At 48.2% G+C, this 27,137-nt stretch overlaps 1 protein-coding gene across 1 annotated transcript in view; it reads left to right on the top strand.

The window, feature by feature from the left end:
- The window catches only part of LOC144754814 (transmembrane protein 150A-like), a 687,487-nt gene that overhangs the window by 481,690 nt on the left and 178,660 nt on the right, over nucleotides 1-27,137 (top strand). Inside the window, exon 5 of the mRNA XM_078643045.1 lies at nucleotides 20,012-20,139. Within this exon, the coding sequence (XP_078499171.1) occupies nucleotides 20,012-20,139 (128 nt within the window). The remainder of the gene's footprint in view (nucleotides 1-20,011; nucleotides 20,140-27,137) is intronic.

Here is a 27,137-nt window from a genome sequence, read left to right as displayed (position 1 = left end):
CACGAAGGTGCACATACCCAAGGATGTCGTCAAAGAGTACTATAAGAACGACGACATCCAACAGTGGTTCAAAGCCTATGAGGTCGCCATGACCGCCCATCGAGTACCCCTCAAGGACTGGGGCGCTGGCCTGTGGGGGAAGTTTATCAACGAAGGGAGAGACGCCCTGCTGGAGCTCCCTGATACCGAGATGACCTCGTACGAGCACATGAAGACCGCCCTCCTCACTCGCTACGGACTCACCCCCGAGATGTACCGGCAGCGATTCCGAGACTGCAAAAAAATCCCTGGTACCACGTGGGTGGAGTACGTAAACTTTTACAGCAGAGCCTTCGAGGGGTGGATCAGAGGCTGCCAGGCCACCACCTACCAGCAATTGGTCGACCTCATTCTATGGGAACATCTGGCCAATAACTGCTTCATTGAACTCCAGCAGCACCTCCTTGACAGCAAACTAACTGAGCCACGAAAGCTCGCTGTCGAGGCGGATAGATGGGTGAGCACCCGAGTTCCCCGGAGTCCGATGGGAGACTACGGCCGGGGATCCCCGGGGAACCACCGACCATGAGGCGGCGGAGGAGGCCAGAGCCGGGGACGGGACGCCCCCCAGGGGTCCTCCCCTACCTCCACGTCGCCATCCCTGGGCCGAAGAGGGGGCCCCCCAGCCAGACCCAGGCCCGCCCGAATGTTACGTGCCACAGATGCCAGCGACAGGGCCATTACGCGAATGACCCCCTCTGCCCAATGAACCAGCGACCCGGCACCACTGGTCCCCCCAAACCGCCAGAACGCGGCCGCCGCCCTGGGTGAAGAAAGAAGCGAGGAAGAGGACGACAACCACGAGCAGGCCGAATGGGAGCCCGCCGCTATGACCTTAGCATGCCTGGGTACTCACGACCTGTTCCCCCGAGACCCGATCCCAGGCAACACCCAGAAATACCGCCAGTGGGTCACCATCAATGGACGCCGGGCCGAAGCCCTCCGGGACACTGGAGCCAGCGTGACGGCGGTTCGCTGCCATCTGGTGACCCCCGAACAGATCCTTCCTAACGTCCTGTGCCCAGTCCGGTCGGCGGACAACTCGGAGACTTTGTGCCAGATGACCCGCATCCCCTTCGAGTGGGGAGGAGTGTCGGGCATGCTGAAAGTGACTGTCCGAGACGATGCCCCCGTGGACTGCCTCCTTGGGAACGACCTGGAAAGTTCCCCCTGGGCCGGCGTCGAACGGAGAGAGCACCTGGGGATGCTAGGCCTTCCCGTGTGGGTCTGTGCGACCACCCGCTCCATGTCCGCCCGAGCCTCCACCCCAACGGAGGAAGTCCCGACCGAGGAGCCGGAGTGGACCGCACCTCCGCCGGCCGCCAGCCCCGAGGACGCCGACCTCGAACCCGGCCCCCAGGGGCCCGGCCAAGAAGGTCTCACCGAGCTCGGCCACCTTCCAGAACTAGCTCAATGGCGCCAAGAAGGTGGCCCCACCCGCGAACAATTCCGGCAGGAACAGAAAACCTGCCCCTCCCTCGAGGGAATCCGACAGCAAGCCGCTACTCAAGCCGCTGGAGACCCCGCGGGGTCCCACTGGGTCTATTGGGACAACGACCTTCTCTACAGTGAGCAAAAGATTGCCGAACTAGGGGCCAGCCGGGTACTGGTCGTGCCCCTCCGATTCAGAGACTTCCTCTTGAACTTAGCACATGATGTGCCCCTCGCCGGGCACCTGGGGCAGGACAAGACTTACAGCCGCCTGGTGACCCATTTCTATTGGCCAAAAATGCGCAACGATGTGCATAACCACTGCAGAACCTGCCCGACCTGTCAAGCCAGCGGGAAGAGCGGGGGGAAAGTCAAAGCCCCGCTCCAGCCATTTCCCGTGGTGACTACCCCCTTCGAGCGAGTGGGAATCGACATCGTAGGGCCCCTGGACCCTCGCACCTCGCAGGGACACCATTTCATCCTCGTCCTGGTGGACCATGCCACCCGCTATCCCGAGGCCATCCCCCTCCGAATCATCACGGCCCCCGTTGTGGGCTGAGCCCTCATGAGCATCTTCTCCCGAGTCGGCTTCCCCCGGGAAGTCGTGAGTGATCGGGGCTCCCACTTTATATCGAAGCATATGCGGTCCCTATGGCAACAGTGCGGGGTCACCTATAAGTTCACCACCCCGTATCACCCCCAAGGAAATGGACTAGTGGAACGGTTTAACAGAACACTGAAAGGGGTGATCAAGGGCCTAGAGGAGCCGCTCCCACGCAAATGGGATGTCCTGCTGCCCTGCCTCCTCTTCGCCTACCGAGAGGTACCCCAGAAGTCCCTAGGGTTCAGCCCTTTTGAACTATTGTACGGGCACCCGGTCCGAGGCCCCCTCAGCCTGGTCAAGGAGGGCTGGGAGACAGCTGTTCGAGATGCCCCACCGGATGTCTACCGATACCTCTTGACGCTTCGCAACCAGACTCGGAAGTTCAGGGAACTTGCCGAGGCCAACCTAGAGGCCAGCCAGGAGGAAATGAAGCGCTGGTATGACCAGAACGCCTCGTCCATCGAGTTCGAGGAAGGCCAGCAGGTCTGGGTCATGTCCCCGGTTGAACCTTGTGCCCTCCAGGACAAATGGACGGGGCCCTTCAAAGTGGTGGAGCGCAAGAGCCCCGTCACCTCTCTGGTGGACATGGAGTCCCCGAGGAACCCCCTCCGGGTTCTACACGCTAACCGGCTCAAGCCGCACTTTGCCCGCACTGAACTAAGTCTGCTGTTAGCGACCGATGACGGAGCTGAAGACGACTCCGAACCTCTGCCAGATCTCATGAGCACCTCCGAGAAAGACAGCTCCATCGAAGGGGTCAGGCTCTCCTCTACCCTGACCCCAGAGCAGCAACAAGACTGCCGGAAGCTGCTGGGACAATTTGCGGATCTGTTTTCCCTCACTCCAGGGGTCACCCAGGGGTGTGTCCACGATGTAGACACCGGAGACAGCCCGCCGGTAAGACACCGAGCTTTCCGAGTGCCCGACCGGGTTCGGGCCTGCATCCAATCAGAAGTGGCCAAGATGTTAGCTCTGGGGGTAGTCGAACCCTCCGACAGTCCATGGGCCAGGCCCGTTGTCCTGGTCCCTAAAGCCGCCACCCCCGGAACAGCTCCGGAACTCCGGTTCTGTGTTGACTACCGGGGACTGAATGCAGTCACCAGGACCGACGCCCATCCCATCCCCAGGGCGGATGAACTGATCGATCGCCTGGGGGCCGCCAAATACCTCAGCACCTTCGATCTCACGGCTGGGTATTGGCAGATCGGCCTTACCCCTGGTGCACAAGAGCGATCGGCCTTCTCGAACCCTGATGGCCACTATCACTTCAAGGTGATGCCCTTCGGCATGAAAAACGCCCCGGCCACCTTCCAGAGACTAGTGAACCAGGTGCTGGCCAGACTAGATGAATACAGCGCCGCCTATCTAGATGACATTGCTGTGTACAGCCTTCACTGGGATGAGCACCTGACCCACCTCTGGGAGGTCCTGACGGCCCTCCGCCGGGCCGGACTCACCATCAAAGCCAGCAAGTGCCAGATAGGCCAAGGGTCCGTGACCTATCTGGGCCACCAAGTGGGGAGCGGCCAAGTGGCTCCCCTCCAACCAAAGATAGACGCCATCCGGGCCTGGGAGCCCCCGGTCACCCAGACCGCCGTCCGAGCCTTCCTGGGGCTCACTGGATATTATCGGCGATTTATAAAGGACTACGGGAGCATTGTGGGGCCCCTCACAGAACTGACCTCAAAGAAACTACCACAGAAAGTGCACTGGACCCCTGTGTGCCAAACAGCCTTCGAGACTCTAAAGACTGCCATGTGCACCGCCCCTGTGCTCCAAGCCCCCGACTACAGCCGAGAGTTTGTGGTCCAAACTGACGCCTCAGAGCACGGCATCGGGGCGGTCCTGTCACAAGTTAACCCGAAGGGGTCGACCTGCCTGTGGTCTTCATCAGCCGACGCCTGCTGGCAAGAGAACAACGGTGGAGCACCATCGAGAGGGAGGCCTTCGCCGTGGTGTGGGCCCTCAAGAAGCTCCGGCCCTACCTCTTCGGCACCCACTTCCGAGTCCAGACCGACCACCGGCCCCTGCGGTGGTTGATGCAGATGCGGGGGGAAAACCCGAAACTGCTGCGCTGGTCCATTTCGCTGCAGGGGATGGACTTCACTGTAGAACATCGCCCTGGCAACGACCACGCCAATGCTGACGGCCTGTCCAGATTCTTCCGCCTCGGCGAGGAGAACCCCCAAGAAGATGGGTGACTCTCCCCTGCCTTCAGCTGGGGGGGACGCGTGTTGGACCCGGCCGCATGGCGTGGTCCTACCTCTGCCGCGCGGCGGGCCCCAGACGACGACAGCCCTCCACTCAGCCTCGGGCAGCCCCTCCAGCCCGACCCTGCACGACCACCATTGCCGGTCCGGTTACCATCCCGGATCAACACTACCGGCCTAGCTCCATCCCAGGCCCATCACGCCCGAACACGAGGCCTTCCCCGACGCCATCTTGGAACCTCCACGTCAGGGGCACGTGGCCTCTGCCTAGCCCCGGCTCCAGCGAAGCCCCGACATCGAGGCGCCCGGATCCACCCAGGTGGTCGAGTGGCCACTCGACGAATCCCGGAGGAAAGGGGAGTTTCGATGGTCCCCAGCCGTCCCCGGACGCCTGGTATCGATCGCCCTCCGGCCTCCCTGGGCGCTGGCTCCACCCCCCTGCTGGGTGTCTGGACACCATCATCCCGGCCCCTCCGGCCCCCAGGCGCGAGGGTCCGGACATCAAAGGACTCCAGCCCTATATCTGGGCCAGCCCCGGAGCAGGACCCCAGTTGTATCCTGGACTGGAAGCCCTGCTGACGCTGTCACGGCCGACACCAGACGAACTCATCCTTCCTGTAACCCGAAGCCATCTTGGGAGCCTGCTGGCGCTGCCGCGGCCTACCTCGCTGAGACCATCTTGAGAGCCTGCTGGCGCTGCCGCGGCCTACCTTGCTGAAACCATCTTGAGAGCCTGCTGGCGCTGCCGCGGCCTACCTCGCTGAGACCATCTTGAGAGCCTGCTGGCGCTGCCGCGGCCTACCTCGCTGAGACCATCTTGAGAGCCTGCTGGCGCTGCCGCGGCCTACCTCGCTGAACCCATCTTGAGAGCCTGCTGGCGCTGCCGCGGCCTGACTCGCTGAGACCATCTTGAGAGCCTGCTGCCGCGGCCCGACCTCTCGGAACCCCCCAGCTCGAGGATTGAGAGCTGTGCGTAGGGTATCCCTTCTTCCACCCCGGTGGAGACTGTCCCGCTACCTTACCCCCCTTTACGAGACTTTACGGATCCCTCGATCTGCCTGTATATACTGCCAAGAACCAGCAACCTTTATTATCTATAAAAGCTTAAGAATTTGACCTCCTGTGTGGTGTCCGTTTGTAGTGTTGTGATTACTCTGCTGTACGATCGTAGGAGAGGACCCTCACCCAGGAGGCCTCTCAGTAACGCTCGGCTACTTCTCGAAGGAGAGGTGGACCTAGGGGTGGTCAGTCAGACATCTTCTGCCTCCCCCGGGGTCGCCTTTCTAACAGCTGCGTCGGCCGTTGGCCGTTCGCAGCACCTGCGAGGTAGTGCTCGCGACGGCAGACGGGAGCACGAAAGGGGTTAATCTAAGCAATGCACCGTATGACCATCACATGGCTCACTACGCGTGTGCTAACAATAACTATAAAAATATGGTGTTCTTTTATTTTGCTGATGCCTATTTTATAATTAATGTAACTTGTATCTTTCAAAAATATAAAAGTTAATAGAACGTTTAGAATTATTTGGCAATTTCAATGTGTGCCTGAGCCACAAATCTGTACTCTGTGAAAATGTAACCCGTTATTTCTCTGCTCCCCTCCCTGTACCTCACCTTCCATCCGATTTTACCTCCCAGGGCGCCCCTGCAGAGGTGGCAGATGGTGGTTCTCTGCCTCTAGCTGCAGCACTGCTGCCTCTCTGTGGGAAGCTGTGAAGAGCACAGGGCCTCTCCCACCCCTCTCTTGGTCTGATTTGTTAAACAGCAGTAGATGGGCCGCGCCCGCGTCCACTCCGAATATCATGCAAAGACTGCTCCGAACTCTCTTCAGTTTAAGAGGCTGTGAATGTGCGATAAACAGATTGCTTAATTTAAATTTGTTTTGCAGCTGCCTATTTTCAGTGCTCCAAACTGAAACATTATTTCGTAATTTTAAATGGTAGTGAACGCAGAACATGACAGCAACAGTTTAAATCTTAAGCAAGAAACAGCACATTCAACGGCTCGCGTGACAGACACCGATGAAGCAGAAGTCGGGTGACAGCGGGAGCAGGGTCCTCGTGCACACCATCTCACCTCCTGCCGTTTTTATTTTATTTTATTTAATGCGATTTTATATATTGCAAACATTACACGAAGGTGTAAGAGCGCTTTACAAGAACCAGTTGCGTTACATAAGGACTTTGGATTACATGAGTTACATAAGAGATACAAACAGAAAAAAATTGCAAATGTACAAGTTGTAAAGTCACTCAAGGAAGAGATGCAAACAGAAAAAAATTGCAAATGTACAAGTTGTAAAGTCACTCAAGGAAGAGATACAAACAGAAAAAATTGCAAATGTACAAGTTATAAACTCCAAAATCACATAGGAATGGTGGTAAGTACAAAGGTCTACTACACATACTAGTGGTTAGCGTTATATATATGTATACAAATAGTATGTTCACTCAGGATTACATTTTAACAGCAATTAGGCTTGGACAATTATATGTTACATATTTACAGAGTCATAGTCCAGTCCTGGAGTATAGTGCCAATATCGGCCCACTCACCAGCCCTCTTGCAGCAACATACATGAACCATAAACAAGCAGACAAGACAACTTTTTGTTGGAGAGAAAATTGCTGCAGGTTTATTAGCATACACATATGCCAACATGGTGGGTTATCTTACAGGCGATCCAAAGGCAAGCCGCCCCTCGCGGCCTACCACCTGAAGGGCCAACTTGCATCGTGGCCCTAGCCAATCGTTGCTTAGTGGTTGTGGTGAGGGATAGCCACTCCCACTTCCGTAGAACCATTGGTCCACCCTCTTGCTCATGCCCCCCCTACGAGGGGCGGAGCGTTCAAGCGACCCCCGGTTGTACAGGTTTCCAACCACCCGTAGGATAGCGGGGCGCCGTCGCACCCCAGGGTCCACCGCACAGACTTCCTGGGGATATTAGGCCTCAGCACCCTTTGTGCTCTTGAAGAGGGTACCCCTGAGTACCTTTAATGTGTTCACTTATGGTGCTCTCATGTATCAGTACTGTTCCTATTGTGAAGCGCTCTGAAATGTACCGTTTGCTACCTCTTGTATTGTTTGCTCACGATAGTCACTTGCTTCATGTAACTTAGCGTTTGCTTTTGCAATGTGTTCACTTTTAGTGCTCTCATGTATCAGTTCTGTTCCTATTGTGAAGCGCTCTGACACCTGCGGGTAAAGCCGGCGCTATATGAAGGGACTAAAGAGTGTGTACATGATTGTCAACTGCAGCGGGATGTGGAGCGTCAATACAAGACTCGATCCCGCTTCCCCCGCAACAGTCGACCGCTTTCGCAGTAAGGCCCCATCGTCTCCGATTATCAACGTGGGCCTAAAACGCTGCCATGACTTGTCCAGGTCGCCTCCCGAACACTAGCTTGCTGCCTAGAAATACATACAATGACTTGCCTCCCTTGCAACCAGGCACCAATGAAGCCGCTGCCACCGGCCCGGTCCAACTCCCTCCGCGCAATTCAAAACCCGGGCCTCTGTGACTGCCTTATCCCCAACCTGGCAGCAATCACGCGGTCAGCTCCAACGGTGTGCCGCGACGCTCCAATCCCAACCCCTGGGGGCAGAGGAGGGAATCGCCCCCCTTCGAGTTCCATATCCATACGAGAAACCACAGTGGGGGGGCGCGGTGAACACGCTACCTGTAACAGAAAAACGTGCACATCGGGGGACTCCCAGAGGGCCAAAACCATAGGTGTATGATAACGTGCCAACTGAGGGCCCCGTGCACCGTGACCGGGGGCGGACCTCAAGGGGAGGGACCAGGGTCATGTATTCAGGGTGGCACTCCCCGATATGGTAATTCCGCAACTGAGAAAGTCCTGATTACACACCCAAACTATACCTTCTTCATTGTTGGCCGCAGTCAAGGTGGCAAAGTGGCAATTCCTCAAGTTAGCAATGCCAGGTCACTCATACAAATGCATACCCAGCGTGTGCTAACGATCAATAACCAGCTAGACCCGCTAACTCCCAGTTAGACAATTGGGCAAACACAGGGGCGGCTGGTGACATTTGAAAGTGGTGGGGCGTAAACTAATTTGCATATTGCAGTGAGCGTAGCGAGAGAGCGCAGCGAGCGAGCCCGAACCACCTTGCATCCATCCATACATCATTCATGCATCCACCCATCCATCCATCCACCCACCCACCCATCCATCCACCAATTCTGCATTCATCCTGCATCCATCATTCATTCATGCATCCACCCATCCATCCTGCATCCATCCATCCATCATTCATTCATGTATCCATCCACCCATCCACCATCCATCCTGCATCCATTCATGTGTCCACCCATCCATCCATCCTGCATCCATCATTCATTCATGCACCCATCCATCCATCCATCCTGCATCCATCATTCATCCACCCATCCATCCATCCATCCATCATTCATTCATTCATGCATCCATCCATCCACCCATCCATCCACCCATCCATCCACCCATCCATCATCCATTCCTGCATCCATTCCTGCATCCATTCATGCATCCCCCCATCCATCCATCCTGCATCCATCATTCATTCATGCACCCATCCATCCACCCTGCATCCATCCTGCATCCATCATTCATTCATCCACCCATCCTGCATCCATCATTCATTCATGCACCCATCCATCCACCCATCCATCCTGCATCCATCATTCATTCATGCACCCATCCATCCACCTATCCATCCTGCATCCATCATTCATTCATCCACCCATCCAGCATCCATCATTCATTCATGCATCCATCCACCCATCCATCCACCCATCCATCATCCATCCTGCATCCATTCCTGCATCCACCCATCCATCCATCCATCCATCCATCATTCATTCATGCACCCATCCATCCACCCTGCATCCATCCTGCATCCATCATTCATTCATCCACCCATCCTGCATCCATCCTGCATCCATCCATCATTCATTCATGCATCCACCCATCCATTCATCCAACCATCATTCATCCTGCATCCATTCATGCATCCACCCATCCACCCATCCTGCATCCATCATTCATTTATTTTTATGACCATATAACTTGCACACAGCTTGTCAGTGTTTAATACCAGTCTCGAACCTTGTACTCCAGCACCAATGATACATGATTAATATTAATTGTTTTTAAAAACATGTATTTATTCAACACCAATTTCACACCTCATTTTTATTTGTTTTTTAAAATATCTATTTATTTAACACCAAAGTAAGTCATGTATACATTTTTATGGTTCGATAAGAGGCTCGAACCTGGTTTCCCAGCACCAAAGTCGGCCGTGCTATCCGTCAGGGGTTATGTAACCGGGCTATGTAGTGACCAGCCAATCCTGCGCCAGGATTGGCTGGGGGGGCACCATGACTCGTCGCCCTGTGTAACCCCGGGGGCTGCGGCCCGCCCCCTGGTCCTCTCTCTAAGGGGGAATTCACAAGAAAACGATCTGCGCATGCGCGGGCATGTTTGTGCCCAAAAATACACTTGCGCAGCTGCAGCAGCCCGATCCTCCCCCCCCCCCCCCCCCCCCCCCTTGCGCACTCCGGGAAGGTCGGGTGTCTCCCGGTTTCCCGGCCGGCAGATAGCGCGATTTTTTAAAATAATTGTGTTTGGCTTCTAGTGACGACGTGGTGGGTCCATGGGGCTTAGTGGGGCTTCGCCCCTACGCCCCAATGGACGCACCGCGCCTGCCACCCCCAAGGGTGTGGAGTTTCTGACCCACATTGCAAGTGAAGCCATCCTCGAAACGTAATCAATTTGCTAAGTAATTGCAATCTGGGCCGGAGAAACTGGTGCACTCAACTTCTGCACCCGTTCAGATACATTACCTAAGCCCATCATAATATGATGCATGCAGTATAATCCATTGTCAGGCTGGACCTGCTTGCTGTTCTACCTGTAGGTGTTGACAAATTTGAATTCTGTCAGTCACACAGGAGATGCCTTCAAGATACAGAAAGTTGTCGACAGAATCTGGCCGTCTGCCACCCGGTGGCTTCAAACATTCCCCCATGTCTCCCCGATATAGCCGCACCACTGGCTCCAGAACTCGAGCACTTACCGAGAGAGAAAAGGCAGAGCTCCAGGGAATGATGGCAGAATGAAACTCGTGTGCTTTGGAAAGGGGGGCGCTGAAAACACAGCTGTTGGTCTGCCTGAATGCAGCCACGCTGTCGGACGCCTCAGCACTCTGCAGTGTAAACAAACTTAGTCTACCGGTCAGGCTAACCTAAACCTGTCCCCTCAGAAGCACTACAGAAATTATCCTCGGACTTACCACCTACCACCAGCGCTGCCTGTCTTGCAGAGCGCTCAAGTAGTCAGAAGTAGAGCGTGACACTGGGTGCTGCTAGCGCATTTACGATATAGCTGTAGCAGTGCTTCTTCTGCCTTCTCGCCGAAAATAGATCGCAGTGCGGTGAGTCCAGGCAATGGCCAGGCGATTGATGCCATAAACACTGAGGGATAGCTTGGGGAGGGCTGACTAAAATCTAAAGAATCCAACTAATACAAAAAGGGACCCCTGTAAGAAATACGGGCAGACGTCAGGGGAAAATTACACTACTGCAAGGGAGAAAGTCCACCCTAGCGAATCAAGCAATGGCCCATAAAGAGTCCAGTATTTTTAACACACAACAAGGAACTCACCAAAAGGGCGGCAGAATGGTCACACGGTACACAGAAATATCAAATATAGAAATATAAAATCTTTATTTTCTTTTTATCATATTTTGTTTGTGCAAACTTCATCCACATTACTTTGTACCCTAATACATTGATAGGTTAATTCATAAAACATACTTCAATAAATACACAATACAATACAAAACACCCCACAAGACCTCTCAGCAAACACACACATCCTTCTCTTTCAATCACACTCAAGCACTCACTAGTAAACGAGACACTACATACACATTCCTCAACGTAATCCCCAGAGTGACAACAATAATGATAGGATCCTGCGGGATCTTCAAAGCAAACTGCCGGAGAGTCCAAGTTGATGAGACAGGATCCAAGAAACACGTAATGCCAACGCGCGTTTCGGTGCACGTCCCAGGTCTACTGGCGCACCTTCATCAGGGCTCTCACGCCGAGGTAGTGGGGGACACAACACATGGAAAATAACCCGTGGCCAATCTCTACCCGGGGTTCCCAGGTCAAAATATCTTCGCTGTGTTGTCGATTAACGATATGAGGCCCAGTATAGATGGCAGGGTTAAACGAGCTAATCCAATAGGAACCCGCTGTCAAAGTATCTTGAATAATGCGTTTTTAAAAGATCTCTACGGATCCGGAGCTCGCGGGTTTCAGGCGCCTGAAACCCACGAGCTCCGGATCCGTAGAGAAGAGTTCGACCTTCATTCATCCATTTTTCGATTCTAGAACACGTGTGAATTAAAGCCGTAAACGAAAATCCAGCTAGTATTGCACTCTTGACGGTCTGAAAGAGCGAAGCATGCCGTTTTGTTAATCATATGGCAATCATACACGATGCTGCCTGTAAGTGGAAGATAAACTCTTTGCGAGATCTTTGAAAAACGCATTATTGAAGATACTTTGACAGCAGGTTCCTATTTGATTAGCTCGTTTAACCCTGCCATCTATACTGGGCCTCATATCGTACTGCACCTCACCCCGGTTTCAATAGGTGATTGCTATCGCGCAGCTCGGCATTCCGGCAGGAGCTGAAATACGCGCAATCGGTCGGATCTCATGGGGTTGTGAAATGAAATGAAAATAAAATTTATAAAGCGCTACAGTTGCCCTGAAGCGTCCAGGCGCTGTGGCTGTGGTTGTGGCATTGATTAATTCCGGCTCCTTTGATGGGAGGCAATAAACAGTATCCGCAGGGGTTGGTTATGGCCTGGGATCGGATCGAACAGCCAGGTGCAGGGGAGGAGATTATCGAAGGGCCTGTTCGTGCACGAGGGATGAAAGGGCATGTGGGCTTGGCACGGGAAGTGACTCCGGGGCAGGGTCGCGCTGAGGATGCTTTATGACTCTAGCATGTGTGCTTGGGGGCTGCCAGCGCGTGGTGGATGATTGCGAGGTCGGGGAGACGTGCAGGCGATCGGCAATGTTACGAAATGGCCACAGTGTCTAAAATGGCTGCCGCTTATGCGCTCGCAGAGGCCTAAGTGGGACAAGATGGCGCTGGCAATGTTCACATCGCATTCTAATATTTAACAGTCACAAGTACCTGACACAGCCCGAGGTCGTGGGCAGCAAGACCTGTTCCCCGCTTAACTCGTGCCTCGCAACCGGGCCGATAGTTCCTACAGCGCTCCCAAGGCCAGGGCAACCGAAAGGCGACCCCGGCCCCCTGCGGGAACTGCGGAAACTTACCCCCCCAACAGCGGCCCGCACCTGAGCAGGCCGCCCAACCCTGCTACCACCCCCAGAAGGGAGGGAGCGAGCAGAGGAGGGGTTGGATGATCAGCACTCACCGTGAGAGCAGCTCAGCAAAGGGCACGAGGGAAACGGCGACAGGGTGAGGGGACAAAGAGGCCACCAGGTGGTCGGGGAGGAATTTATACCTCTCCCCCACCCCCAACCCGGCCGGAAGTGACGAGCGGGACCCAAATAGGGGTTGCGGAACACTGGGCTGCCCCGTGTGCCATCCTGTGGCACTAAGGGGGCCGCCCTCTTATGCGGGTCCCCTGCGGGGACGTGTCAGTCGGCCCGCAGAGAACTTCCATGGAGACAAAAAAAAAGAAAAAGTTTGCGAAAGTAAGTCAAAACAGTCAGGAGATGGTCAAGAAAGGTGCGAATGGTCAAACTGGTGAAAAAGGGCGCTGACCTGTGGCAAGGATCTGTAAGATGGTGAATGAGAACAAAGACCCCAAAAACAAGATGGCGGGAATGCTGGTAGAACAACAAAACTGAGTAAACAACCAGCAATGAAAAACCTACCCCAAAAGCGGAGCTGATTGAGGAAGACGGCAGTCGATTGAGGAGGGAGGAAATGTTAGAGGGTCGCAGATTGCACTTGGGGTCCTGCCGGTCCAGGGAAGTCGGCACGGGGATTAGGACAGCTGTCCTGGAAGAGGAAGACCGTGGCTGAGTGTGGAGGGTGAGCAACTCGGAGAAAAGAAAAGCAGGCTCAATGGAGCAGCACAGCAGCGTCATGCAGCGGTCCATCACTGCTTTCAAATCGATTCCACACTCCTGTGCAGCAGGGCGCTTGAGGGGTCTGTTACAACCGGAGTGTTTGAAACCCGGCGCATTTTTTCTTTTCTCTAACTACTACAAACTCTTGCCTTGAGTGGTGCAGTATTAACACAGTGCCCAGTGAGAGCACACCCAGGCCCTTGAGAGTGGCACAAATGAGGGGGAGAGAAAGCATAAAAGGGAAAAAAAGCTTGAATCACACGCATTCGCCTGTAGTGCTTCGATAAAGAGTTCCTGAAAAGCGAGCATTGGTGAAAGAATAGCAAGAGCCAATGAGAGAGGTGGAAAACAGTCTATGCTCCATGGGAATACTAAAGACAAACTGGGTGAATTAATACAAATAAAGCCAGCAGATATAAAGCAAACAAATGTGAGTGACAAAACACAAAGCCAATGGTAAGAAAGGGGCGGATTGCATTCTTAGGTCAGCTTTAAAAATGTCCCCAATATGTCTTTGCAAGCAGACAGATGTGCTTTCTGGTAGACTTCGACCTAGAAAATGTATGTTGATGCGGGCTTCCAATTTTATGGCGGCTGTTTGTCTGTTCTACTGCTTAGATTAGCAGTTGTGCTGTATCAAAGCAGAATTTATTCCTTTGTGCTAGGAACTCTTTAGTTTTGTGTTCTAATAAAGAAACTGTTTATTTTTTTATCTTGCATAAAGTTCCTGCAGTTGGTTACTTGTATTTTAACCCCTGGACAGCTGGGGTAATTGCCCCACGGTGCAGGGGGGGGGGGTGGTAGTCCGCGGCCCAGCTGTGCTCATGGTGAGCTGAGCTTTTCACAGACCCGCCCACTCATTAATTCTCCCGCACAGGCGGGGAATTAGCCACGCTTGGGCGGGCCGCGGCCGTTATGACGAGCTCATGAGCACAGCTCCACTGTGACTCATGAACTGAGCTCGTTATGAGCATGCAAGGGGTTAACGGTCCCACCCTTCAAATTGTAAGCTAGGTCGTGCCTACTAGACAGCGCATGCACTGTTTCTAGGCATGCTGTGGCTTACCAAGAACACAGACGGGCTTTACTTATCATTGGTTGTCTTTCCTTGTCATTCTCCTTTACCTGCTTCTTATTTGTGCCCCAGCTTGTCAATCTTGTGCCTGTCCCTCCCATGGAGTATTGCCTTTTTACCACTGCTTTGATTGACTGGCATCTCTGCTTCCATTACTCGCTGTTCAAGCGCTACTTTTTCTCTTTTGTGTTGAGCACTCTGAGAGTGGTTGTATTTTAGAGCAGTCTTCCTCATGTACTTCTCTCCTCCTGTGCTGCTCTGTCTCCCTCTCTGTTACATTCAGCTGTGTGCATCTCCCCATTGCTTCCCCCCTGTGTTTCCCTGTGCCTCCCACCAACCCGTGTTGCAGAACCCATCTCTCTCTCCCACCCCTCTCCAGGTTGCTTAAGTATCTGTGTAACTCATCTTCCCTTGTGTTGCTTTCGCCTTCAACCTTCCAACTCTCCCTGTGTTGCTTCCACATTCGTCCCTCTCCTATGTTGCTTCCGTGTCCCCTTCCGTGTCCCCTTCCGTGTTCCCTTCATGTTGGTTCAGACCCACTGTTGCGTCCATTTACTCTCGGTATCATTTTGTTTCTCCTCTCATCCCCCCACTCACTTTAAAAAATGGTTTTGCACACTCTATTTTGTTTTTAGTTACTAATCCAACTCTGATCTGTAACTGAAAAGGAAAAAAATCGCCTGCTTGTGTTTTTTCAACTTTATCCATGCCGCACAGCATCGCGAATGCTGTGCAGCATGGCTAGAAACTATTGGCTAAGCCAATAGAATGGCAAGATCTGTTAGCTTTACCAATGCTTGTATTTGGTGTTTACAAATTTAGGAAATCGGAAAGCCCTTGTGCTGGAGGAAGCTGCAGAGAACATGGGCATCAGCTTATTGCAGAGTGTGAGATTCCATTAAAACATTGTGTTGTTTTGTATGTGTAGAACACTTAGAGCAATGCAAACACATCAAGAGTGTTGAGTAAAATCATTCAGTGGGTCAGGGCTTCCAGATGGTCATTCATTCTGTCTTCTCTCCCTCACCCAAGGGGTAAGGTCCTCTCAAACAGAACTATCTACAGGTCTTCTTAAGAGCCATTTTGTTTTCTTGTTTTCTCATTTGTTGATTGTGAAAGACTGACCACTTTTATTTTGCCCATTTCTGTTTTCTCCTGCTCCCAGTGACGTAGGAGTGCTACCAGTGGTTCACAAGTCTCTAGATGTTTGTCCTTTTGTTGTCTATAACTGGATATTGACGAGAAAGGGGATCATTTTCCTTTTCTATTACTATTCTTTCTGAATGTTTATTCTACCTCTGTTGATCTGGGATTCCCCTCCTACTAAAGTTACTTTGGGACGCTCTGATCTCTCCATCACCACTGCTATTTCCACTCCTCTTCTGGAGCACTTCAATTGCTATTGCATCTTGTATCTGGATACCCTGCATGAGGAACGTCCTATTTTCTCCACTGATTCATGGTTCTCCCTACTTCTCATGGTATACTTCGAGCTGTACACAAATGCAGTTTCATTCTTTTGACTTTAACATACTCTTCTCCATCTATGGGTATTTTGTCTGCAACTCATTTCTAGCTTTTTTGGGTAAGTACTGTGTCGTACAGTACTGCGTCGTGTGCACAATTTTCTAAGATCTTTGTTGATTCGTGATTTTTCTGTGTTTTTTGTGATTCTTTTCCCAAGATTATTCTGATCATAACACAACACAACATGTGTTTTTATAAAGCGCATGTTCCCCCCCCAACCGGCATCATGGAGCATACAGCTCTGGGAATTTGTCCACCTTTGAGTCATCCTGAATTCTGGCTCCGAGTTTGCAATGTACATGCTCTTACTGCATCAGGGACTGTAACTTCTGATAATGGAGGAAGGAAAAAATATTTGTGATTTTGCTAAATGATGAACATCATTAACCTCTACTGTGCAACAGGCCCACACCAGTAGCGGTTAGGGGGGAGGGTATGGGTGGGGTAGTTGGGGGTCCTACTGTTGGTATAATAGGGGACTGACCAGTGAGGGCAGCGTGTATGGATCTTGGGTAGTACGTCTGGTCTGGTATTTCCCTACTAAGGAGATGGTATGACGATTGCTCATGGGGTCTAGTGGGTTGGAGAGAGGCCGCCAGGTTATACTGGCAGTACCCGCCAGTAATTGCCATTTGTACTATAGGACCGGTTATTTGTTGGGATCTGGGGATGGGGATATAAAGAAAAGCAGATACTAGATCATTCTGCCGAGCAGGTGTCATTGCTTCTCTGGTGCTTTTCCATGTGCCCCACTTTCTAGCTATCGCCGCCCGGCCTCCGGGATGTGGGCTAAATGGCTGTGTGCTGCTAACAACACGATATCTGCAGGTCATTTATTGATGGTGGGACGGTTGAAACAAATGGCTGTATGTTTTCTAATCATAACACAAGAACCTAGGGGTCTAACAAGAGGAAAAGGTTAAGTCAAGGCTCACTAGTTCAGCCATGAAAGGCACAAGAGTAAACTAATAGTGATTGTGTTAGAAACTCATTCAGGATTCCCATCAAAAGAATTGTATGATCAATGTTATCATTTGGTCATCCTTCCAGGGCCATATGTCTCTAGATCATTGAGACAAAGATCGTACCCATATCAGGAAGAAGGGTTCCAAAACCACAATCGCTTCTAGACCAAATGGTATAAATCTGATGAGAATAAGTGCAGTGCAAACAAAGAACCAGTGAACAAGTGGTGATTCTAAAATAGGATAGAGAACCGATAAGGGAATATTTATTTAATGATACAGCCTCTTCCTGTTAAAAACAAGAACAGTGCAACAACTTCTAACTTCTAATCCTTAAGCTGCCCTCGATTTTATTACAGATCAACTTAATACATTTGGTACATTTTCTGACAATAAACTTCACATAGCTAAAACACAAGTCCTTCTTAACTTCCGGCCACAAATTCCGATACTTGGGGTCAGCTCGTTGGTCACATATTTAGGTATTCAGCTTACTTCACAAGTGGCACAAATTGTCAAGTTAAATTAAGAGACTCTCTTACAATCTGTTATAAAGAAATGAAAATGCTGGAATAAGTTACCCATTAGTTATTATTGACTGATCCAATATTATTAAAATGAAGGAACTATCTAAATTCTTATATTTATCTTGGGCAATTCACTTACGGGCCCCAGATTCTTTTTTTAAACAATTAGAAGTCACCATCTGCAGTTTTATTTGGGGTTATAGGCAGGGGAAGCATGCAATACGGCTTGTTACATTTCCTTATAATGGGGGATTTCAGCTCCCTGGCTTCAAGTTTTATTAATGAGCTGGCTTCCTGGGTGTCTCTGCAATTTTCTTACAATTGGCAATTTGGACTCTGTTTTCTGCTATCTTTTTACTCTTGGACCTCATTGTAGATTGTTTTTGTATAGACTTGGGAGCTCCAACTATTTCAAGTGGGTCAGATTTAAGTTTATTAATCATATAGCATATATATGGCACAAGATTTTTACTAAATATTATTTTCCCCTTGTGCATTCGGAAACACCTCTATGGGACAACCTAATGCTTCTGGCTGTATTTCACGATCCAATTGGCAGAGCCTAGTCCCACTATGGGGTCGAGCACTTAGAGCATCTCTATGATTTTAATGGGTTCCATCCATTTGAAGGGCTTCACGCTACTTTTGATCTCCCTCACCATTTTTTATTGAAATATTTACAGATCAGGGATTACTTCATGGTTGGCTGTAAGATTACGACAACAGTTACAAGCTCCAATTTACTTACTTGTTTGCATAAGGCACCCAACAAGTCAATAATAAGCACTGTCTACCAAAGTCTCTGTCACTATAGGGCCAATGGCCGTCCTAATTTTTCTGCTAAATGGAGTAATGCTCTGCCTTACGAAATAATGCCTTCCAAAATTCTTGTCGCCTTCGAGACTGTAGAGGGTTTGGTACATTCTATTAATATTAAATTGTAACATTTTAAAACCATATGTCTGCTATATTACACTCCTGATAGAATAACAAGGTGGGCAGAAAACTACAGGAAGGATAAGACCAAGTGCCCCAAGTGTGGTTGTGTGGCTGCAGATATCTTACATACGTTTGCTACTTGCCCTAACTTGGAGTTTTGGGCAGATGTGAATCCGCTTTCTAGATCATGCATTGGTTACGACACACAGTTTACGTATAAGGAGATTATGCTAGGCTATAGATTGAAAGCAGATCTTGGGTTAAAACGAATATTATCTATAATCATTATGTCGGCCTGCCTCTGCATTGCCAGAACCTGGATTCCTTCATTGCCTCCTAGGATAGCTGAGTGGTGAGCAATTAGGAGGCAAATTTACGAGTTGATAATCGCACTGGCTAAATCAAGGAGGTCTCGCGCTATTAAACAATTTGATCGCATTTGGGCTAGGTTCAGTTGGGATCCACAAATCAATGTTAATTCTGTTACTATTAACTAATCTGCTTGAACTATCTGCCTAGCAGCGTGGGTTTGCACGAGATTATGGTAAAAGTTTAGCATTGTTTTTGGGTATTTTGTCTAATTGTTATCGCTGATTAACATACTGTCAAGTGCCCGAGTGGCTATACAATTATATGTTTGTTTTTCTTTTTATTTGCCATCCTGGTGTAATTGCAAAGTGCTTTAAAGTTGGGGGTAATTATTCGCCAAATGTATTAAATGCGTTTATTAATTGCCTAAACTATTTTTGATCATGCTTAACTTTATATGACAATAAGAAAAAAAAGAAGGAATCCCTGCGAGACTCGTACATTTTGTATTGCTCATAAACAGGCAGCACTGGGGTGTTTTGTGAGCTATGTATCAATAGAGAGCAAAAACAAGGGACAATTTCCTCAAAATCGTTGTGTCGCACCATCAAATCAAAAGGTTATTTTTAGGGGTTGGCAAAATCATTATTTTTTTTTACTTGTCTAGAACATTCATAGTTTTCACACAACTTTCGCATAATATGCGAAATACATTTTTCTGGTTGTCAGAGGAAAAATTATATTTGAGCATCCACATCATGCAAAAAAGTCACTTCAGGTACTAGTTACGCCCAAAAATGTATTTTAGCCGCAGCAAAACCAGTTTTACAGTTTTTGCAAAGTATTTTCTTCGCAACCCTTTCTCCACCAGGTGAAATGAATACCAAAACACATAACTGAGAAATATACCCAAATATACCTTCAACACAATTTTTTTTTTAATTATGTGATTTTGCTCGTGTAATAAAAATTTCGCCGATTGCAATTATTTTTTTATTTATTTTTAACTTTTTTTTATTCAGAATATAGGCTCTCATGAAAATGGCGTTATACATAGTAGGTAATGGCAGGTGTACATGCATATAACTGACAGATACATACCAAGCAGTATGAACATCATGATTCTTGCAATTATTTTTTAACCAGCAAAAACAGACACGTCATCATTATTGTTTAGGAAATTGTTATATAAATGACAAAGAAGAGTAACCAACTGCAACAAATTGTTCCTTATCTTTTTGCACAGTGATGATTGTGGGCCTGCTGAGATATGCACATGTGATTGAGCATTACGGCCCGTCTCTCCTGAACACAGTGTCCTTTGCGCTGGGCTGGATCTGTGCGGCTGGTCTGACCATGGTTGGCAGCTTCCAGGTAAGGCTTTGGTGGCATGTCAGTCGCACTCTTTATTTTGATGCTTTTTATGAAAAATATGCACATCCCAAATGGTTTAACCTGTTGTGAGCGCACGTTATGGGGAAACATCACTAAAAAGAAAAGTAAAAAAAGAATGAGAGCAAGACAAGAATGACAGAACTACACATCAAGCTATGAAAAATCAGTAAAAACAACCCAGTCCTTGTTTTAAAATGGTTTTGCTGTACTTGGCTCCGGTGGGTGGGGGTGAGGGGATGGTGCTGGCTGGGGGTGGAGGAAGCGGTACCTGCAGTAACATAGTTGTCATTACTAGTACTTTAATGGCCTCTACCATCTTGGGTGATATATTTTAGCCTTTTAAAGGAGGAACCTAGGCCTGTGAAGCAGCACTTAAAGGGACACTAACCTAATTTTTTTAATACAGGAATTTTTATAGCTAAAAAAAAATCACACACAACCCGAAGCCTAGTCTTTAGATTGTAAAAGATATGTATTATCAAAAGTGGTGAGGCTACGTTTTCTTAGGAGTCCTCCACTGGTGCTGCCAAATGCGGAGGTTGCTGAATTCCAAGTCTGACTGGTCTTGACTCCACCTTTTTTCGCTTTTTGCCACTACCCTACACTTTTTGTCTCTTTAGCTCATGTATGCAGGTTCCTTTTCAATCCTGCTTTCTACCTTTGTCACTGTTTTTCATGTTTGTCTCTTTAGATCTTCCTGTTTTGCCTTTCTCTCAGATGCTGTGGGTCAAAGTCTGAGGAAAAATAAATCCTAGTCCTCAAAATTGAGTGGTGGTCCCCAGGGCTTTAAGTGAGAGAAAAAAACTGGGGGTGCTCTAAAATGGGCGGGGCAAACCACGTAAAGGGGCGTGGTCAATCCAAGTAGGGGCGTGGTCTAAAGCAAGATAACTAGCATTGCGTTAGGGCTGGGGCAGGATCACGCCGACTAGTTCCTCTCTCTGCGTTTTAATTGTTGCTTGATTACACTGCAGCCTTGACGCTCAGTGTGAAAAGTCAGAGCAGGGTTGTGCTGGAGCAGGCTGCCTGTGGTCGTCTCTCTCGTAATCATCCCATGATGTGAAGGCTGGCACCACGAAGACTTTGCACCTGCGCTGCAGGAAGGGAAATCCTGAGAGAAAATGGCTCTCTTTAAAGCCGCGTTCCTCCTACAACGCGGCTCACCTGGCATGCTCACTACCTCCGCCGCTCAGTAGTGAGCAAAATGAGCATGCGCTCATCGATGTGCATGCTCTCACTGCAGTCGAGGGAAAGGAAAAAAAGAAAACGAACTACCTTTGGAGGACTGAAAATAGTGCCTGATAGAGACCCGTTTCGAGGCCCCCTGAAAATCACTGCCAGTGCTCAGACCCGGACAGACCTGGCCCACTTAAAGCCCTGTAATAAACATGCAACACAAACCGTGCTCTGCCAACCAAAGCTGAGAGTGAGCAGTTACATTAAACACCTTATATCAGCAATAACGTGTTGCACAAAGTACATGAAACAAATGCACTAAGCCTAAAATACCAATGACATATGTCAAAGTAATATAGCACACATTAGCTTTGTTTGAGTGCCTAGATGCGGGGGCCTTTTTTGTGTGTCCTTGGCAGGAAAAGTTTCATTTACTATCCAGTGCTTCAAACGGGCATGTGCTCTCCCGCACAGAGTGCCCACACTTTTGTAAGTTGAAGGGGAGAGAGAGAGTACCTGCACTTCTCAGCAGTGCTGCAATATTTTTTATGCTAGAGTACCAGCACTTCGCAGCAAACATCCGTTCTGTAGGTAGTAGGTACGTGAACTTTCCTATTTCCATGAAATCAAACGGAGTCCCCTAGCACAACAAAACTCCTGTCACCACCCCACTCCTGTCCCAACGGGCAGGTGCACATCTTTGCATTTCATCATACGCTGTCAATCCTTTTAAAAATGGGGGTGAGGAGGTTGGCGCTGTTAATGAAAGGATCGCAGGCACAGTTGGAAGGGTGCTAAGTGACTAGATCCGAAATAATTGTGAAACTGTCTAAACCTAGGCAGAAATACACTTGGTGAAAGGACCCACTCAAATGTACTTTTCATTTTCGTTGCAGCCGGTACCGAAGTGCGAAGCAGTTGCAGCAGGTGGGGGCAGAGGGAGGGGTGACCTTGGTTTTTCGGCTGACGGTATGAATGTGCCAGCACATTGTTTTTCGAGTGTCTGCCCAAATTATCTCATCACTTTATATAAAAAAATATGGCGAAGGAAGCACACTCGTATGTTTGAATAATATTTGAGGGTAGGTTGTTGTGCCTTTCTGATCCGAGACAAAAAACACAGTAATTAAATGAAAACGCAGTTCCATTTGGACACACTGCCTTTGGGGTAGTTTTGTGAGCAGTTATGAAGGTTGGAATGCAAGGCTAAGAAACGCTTCTTCACATGGACAAAATTAATTCCAAGGGCTTTTAGATGATCCCGTGCCAGTTACCACGCAGTTGCCTACTGCTCGTCTTCCTGCAAGATGGAGTTGTGACCCTGTGACACTGCTACTCCTGGCTTCTGCTGCTGAGTAGTGGGGGCGAGGAGACTGGAGAGGGAGTGTTGTGAATTCGGGGACAGCGCGACAGCTACTGTAAAAGTGAAAGCGCTGTAAGAGGCCCTGTTAAAAAGTAAGAAGTCAGTGCTTCTGAAGTTGTCGGTGAGCATGGGCACATCATGTGCATGCTCTCACTGCAGTCGAGGAAAAAGAAAAAGGACTACCTACCTTTGGAGGCCTGAAAACAGAGCCCGATAGAGACCCGGTTCCAGGCTCCCTGAAAATAACTGCCGGTGCTCAGACCCCGACAGACCCGGCCCACTTAAAGCCCTGGTGGTCCCCACCACCTGCAACCCCTGGAAGAAAATAATTCGGAAACCAAGCTCCAAGTCCACACTCATATTCCTCCAATTTTTTGATCTGATCATAGAAGCAAGCTCTCTATAACGTTTGCCCTACTTGTAATTTTAATGATTTGGGACTCTGGTTTTCTGTGAAGTTTGACTAAGTAATTTTCCAGAAAGATTTGCCAAAACGAAGCTTTTTATATTGAATATTTTTATTTTTGAACAAGTGTCCACCATGGCAGCAGGCACCAAACCTATAAGTGTGCCAACCCAACACAAGTGCAGAATTAGTGTGCCACTGCCAACCTCTAGGCAATGTCTTTAGCAAGTTTTCAGAATAAGGAAACATCTGTGCCCCACGCCATGCCTCTCAGATTCATTTAGATAAGATCGAGGGGAGAGGAAACGGGGAGAAATGTGAGGAAAACCACAAGGAGGAGACAAACTAATATTCCCAACAACCATCCCATTGAACTACCCCCAATCAAGAGAGATCCAAACCACACTGTGCCATCTTGCTACTGATTCCCTTAAGTAACTGACAGATTTGGTGTAAATACCATATCAGCGGATTTTAAATTACCTTTGTTTTAAAAATGACCATGAAGGGTTTAACTGCCGTTTTTGAGGACAAGCAGATGTTTTTCTTTGCAGATATAAAACTTCAAAAGTATGCTGAATAGGTAAGCATTGATGACGTTCTCTTACTTTAAGGTTCATTTCTAGCTTCAAAGAAGAACCCTTTCTTTGAAAAGCTCAGTAAGGAAGAAAGCTAAATTACATGACTTCCCTACACCTATGCCACAAACCTTTCCAGAGACCGAGCCGGTTAAGACTATGGCTAGTTTTGAACCAACATTGGGGAATTGTTGAGATCTGAAAAATTGTTTCTATTTTTGCAGGTGGGAAATTAGATTTTACTTTATCCAAGAAGAGTCTGGCCATAGCTTAGCAGCAAAACTCTTTTCATGATGTGCAATTGTTAGCTGGGTAGAATAGCCAAGTGAGGGTCATTGATTCAAGTTTAAAGGCCCCGAGCTAGGTTACAGTGTGTGTGCTCATGTCAGGAGAGAGCACAATATGGCTTGCCTATTAAGGTAGGTCTTTATTGAGAATGAATTTATTTATTTTACGTGGCCGTGCCTATGAGCTGGACGTTAGTATGCTGTACAGTTTTAAAATTACGGAGAACCTTATTCTCTTTACACAATAAACCTTTGAGGCCTTCATCATGAAACTTGACTTCTTCAACGTTTATCATCAAGTGGGGGATGAAAGGGGTGGGAACTTGAAGAAGGAGAGGGCACCTATACACATTCCAATGTCAGACTGCACACATGTGGTGGAAACTGCAGGCTATGAATTGGTGGAACGGGGAGTTTTCGTCGAATACCTGTAAAGGCGCAAAGGAGGACATCTCACATGCATAGAGTTTGTTGAAAAGTCAACAGGTGAGTTTTTCCCTGAATTTCAGGCAATCTCCCTAATGCCCAAGGTGCTCGGGAATAGATCTACAGTGAGGGGGGTTTCCGTGAAGGCAATTGAAATTATTCCTGATGGGAATTTAATTTTGGTTTTTTTCTAGCATCAAATTAATATTACTCAGGAGGTTTTTTGTTGTTACCATCAATGATTTTCCAAGAGGATGCACGATGGGAGGGGTGTGGGAAGTGGAATATTTTGAAAATAATGTGTGCTGCTTATACAGTGAATTCAGGATTCCTTTAAGATTATGTGCTCAAACCTTTTCATAGCTGCTATCTGTGTTTTGTTGCTGAATGCAGCATGGCTTTGACCTATGCTAAAAAAGCTTTTAGAAGATTAATCCGGGTGGAATTTCATGACCTTCTACATGATAGCAGTCTACCTGTTTTGCCCATACCAGCATACGATATAGAGTGACAGGGTATGAAAAAAGCTCAGAAAATAGTTGCAGTTATTACAAAGAACCTATCCTGGTTCTGGAAGTTTCATCTTTTTAAGATGAATTGTGCACGCTTTTTGGCATTCAAGACGTTCATCCAATTCCAAGCAACAGGTGGGGAAAGGAAAGTTTATAAGTGACTTGAATCATAAGCATTTGACGTAAGCGTATATCTGAATTTTATAATGTATTCATGCAATTTAAAAGCCACTCCAGTAAAGGGTTTATTCTTAATTCCTGATGAAGATTGGCTTAGAAATTGAATTTTTAACCATGGCAAATTATTTTGAGTTCTATTTACAAATGATTACCACCAAACCTTATTCAAGTACCCGTTGTTATATTATATTCAATGATTGGGCCTTTATTTGCTTCAACTGTCTGGACAGTAATTCCGAGTTACAGTTTTTGCAGAGTGCATCAAGTTAATTATGAGCGGGAATGAGATTTTTCAAGAATCTAAAGAGTATTTCAGCAGAATATACAATCGATAAATTGAGGATCATTGATTTTGTCATACCTATATAACAATTTATACAACTGTTCATGCATGATTGTTTTCATGCTTACTTCATCCACATAGGCTTAGGTACAGAGGTCAGCCTACCCAGGTCTGCACTGTGACAAACAATGCATTATTAATACATTTACTTTAAAACCCCTCACCTATTTCTACACCTAGTGGCGTCCTGCAGATGTCAGTTCTTGACAACACCAAGGCACACTGGTAGGTCTGCTTTAACCTCTTCAGCGCGGCGCAAATTACTGGGCTGTGCTGAACGTTCCATTAGCCCTATGGACTCATGACGGAACGGTTCCGTCATGAGCACAGGCCAACCGACTCTCGACGGAACCGTTCCGTCATGAGCACCGAAGGGGTTAAAAACTCAGTTCAAAACCATGTTCCAAGAGTCTCTAAGAACTTCCTTCCTGCTAATAGCAAGATGCATTCAGAAAGTGCTCTGAATATCTCCCTGAGATCTCAGATCTGTTAACACCTGGGCTCACTGGATGCTCAGCTCCTGTTCACCCCCGTCTTCACTCGAACATCAGCTCATTTTTATGTATATTTATATAGCACAACTCTATTTTCAAGGAGCAGCAGAATACTTTACTGACGACCAGTTTATTGTACCAAATCCAGTAAAGTAAGCGGTGATGCACAAAGAACATATGACGTAGGGTTCTGATGCAACAAAATTTCAGACACCAGTATGTCATGGAGAGTTGCATTGGACCAATGGGGGTGTTACCCTACAGTAAAAAAATTGCAATTCTACATATCTGTATTTTAAGATACAGGAAGATAAAGCAATTTGATCCAGTTTTTCCGTCTTGAAACTATTATATGTTGTATTGCTATAGGGCATCAGCCCAGTAAACCTGACAGATGTGCTTGACGATCTAACTATATGCTCCTATGGACAAGCATCCTGCCAAAAGTCAATGTAACACAATTTTATGTACTGTAGACTATGTCAACCTTTAATTTAGGTTGTCTGGTTTCTTATGTGTGCTGGCTTCTTGTTCCTTATTGTCTTACCTCTACTATCCTTTATAGATGGCGTTTTAATGTATGTGAGAATAAAATATTTATTGTTTAATTGTTTGCTCCAGGGTAACAGTTAATTTAGAAATTCATGTTAATTGTGTGAGATAAATTGCTGATTTATGGTCATGCAAAATATTCCTCTTGAAGAAACTTCTTACAGTTATCTCGGATTTGATTCTGATCTGAGGTTCCAAGGTCAGCAGTTAAGCTACTAGGTCACATTTACCCAGATAATGGCATCAGGTCATGGTCAGCCTTTTCTGATGGAAGAAAGAATGTTGTGGCAGGTTTTTGTGCGGTGTGCTAGATTGGATAACTTAATAGCTGTATGCCATGTCACAAGAAGCACATCTGAACACAAAGTAGTTTCCTTGAGTGCCAGGGACTATACTATGACAATGTGTGCTTTTTGAAACCAAAGAAATATTTTTTGCTTTTAGCCACTTTTTTTTGAGTGAGGAGAACTATGAAGCTTCCCCGCAGTAAAGTTGTGTTGTAAAAACCCAAAATAGAACAAAACAATCATTGACAAAGCCAAAAGGCTGTGACCCATCACCAGAACGATTGACTTTGCCAATGCTTGTTTAAAACTGTGACTAGTTGGTGCCTACTGAACCCAATCCCCCCTCCGAAAAAAATTAGGGATACTGAGCTACAGA

Source organism: Lissotriton helveticus, chromosome 5_1 (assembly GCF_964261635.1).
Source record: "Lissotriton helveticus chromosome 5_1, aLisHel1.1, whole genome shotgun sequence".
NCBI lineage: Eukaryota > Metazoa > Chordata > Amphibia > Caudata > Salamandridae > Lissotriton > Lissotriton helveticus.
The sequence above is the reverse complement of the archived record's forward strand: the minus strand, read 5'-3'. Positions and strand labels throughout refer to the sequence as shown.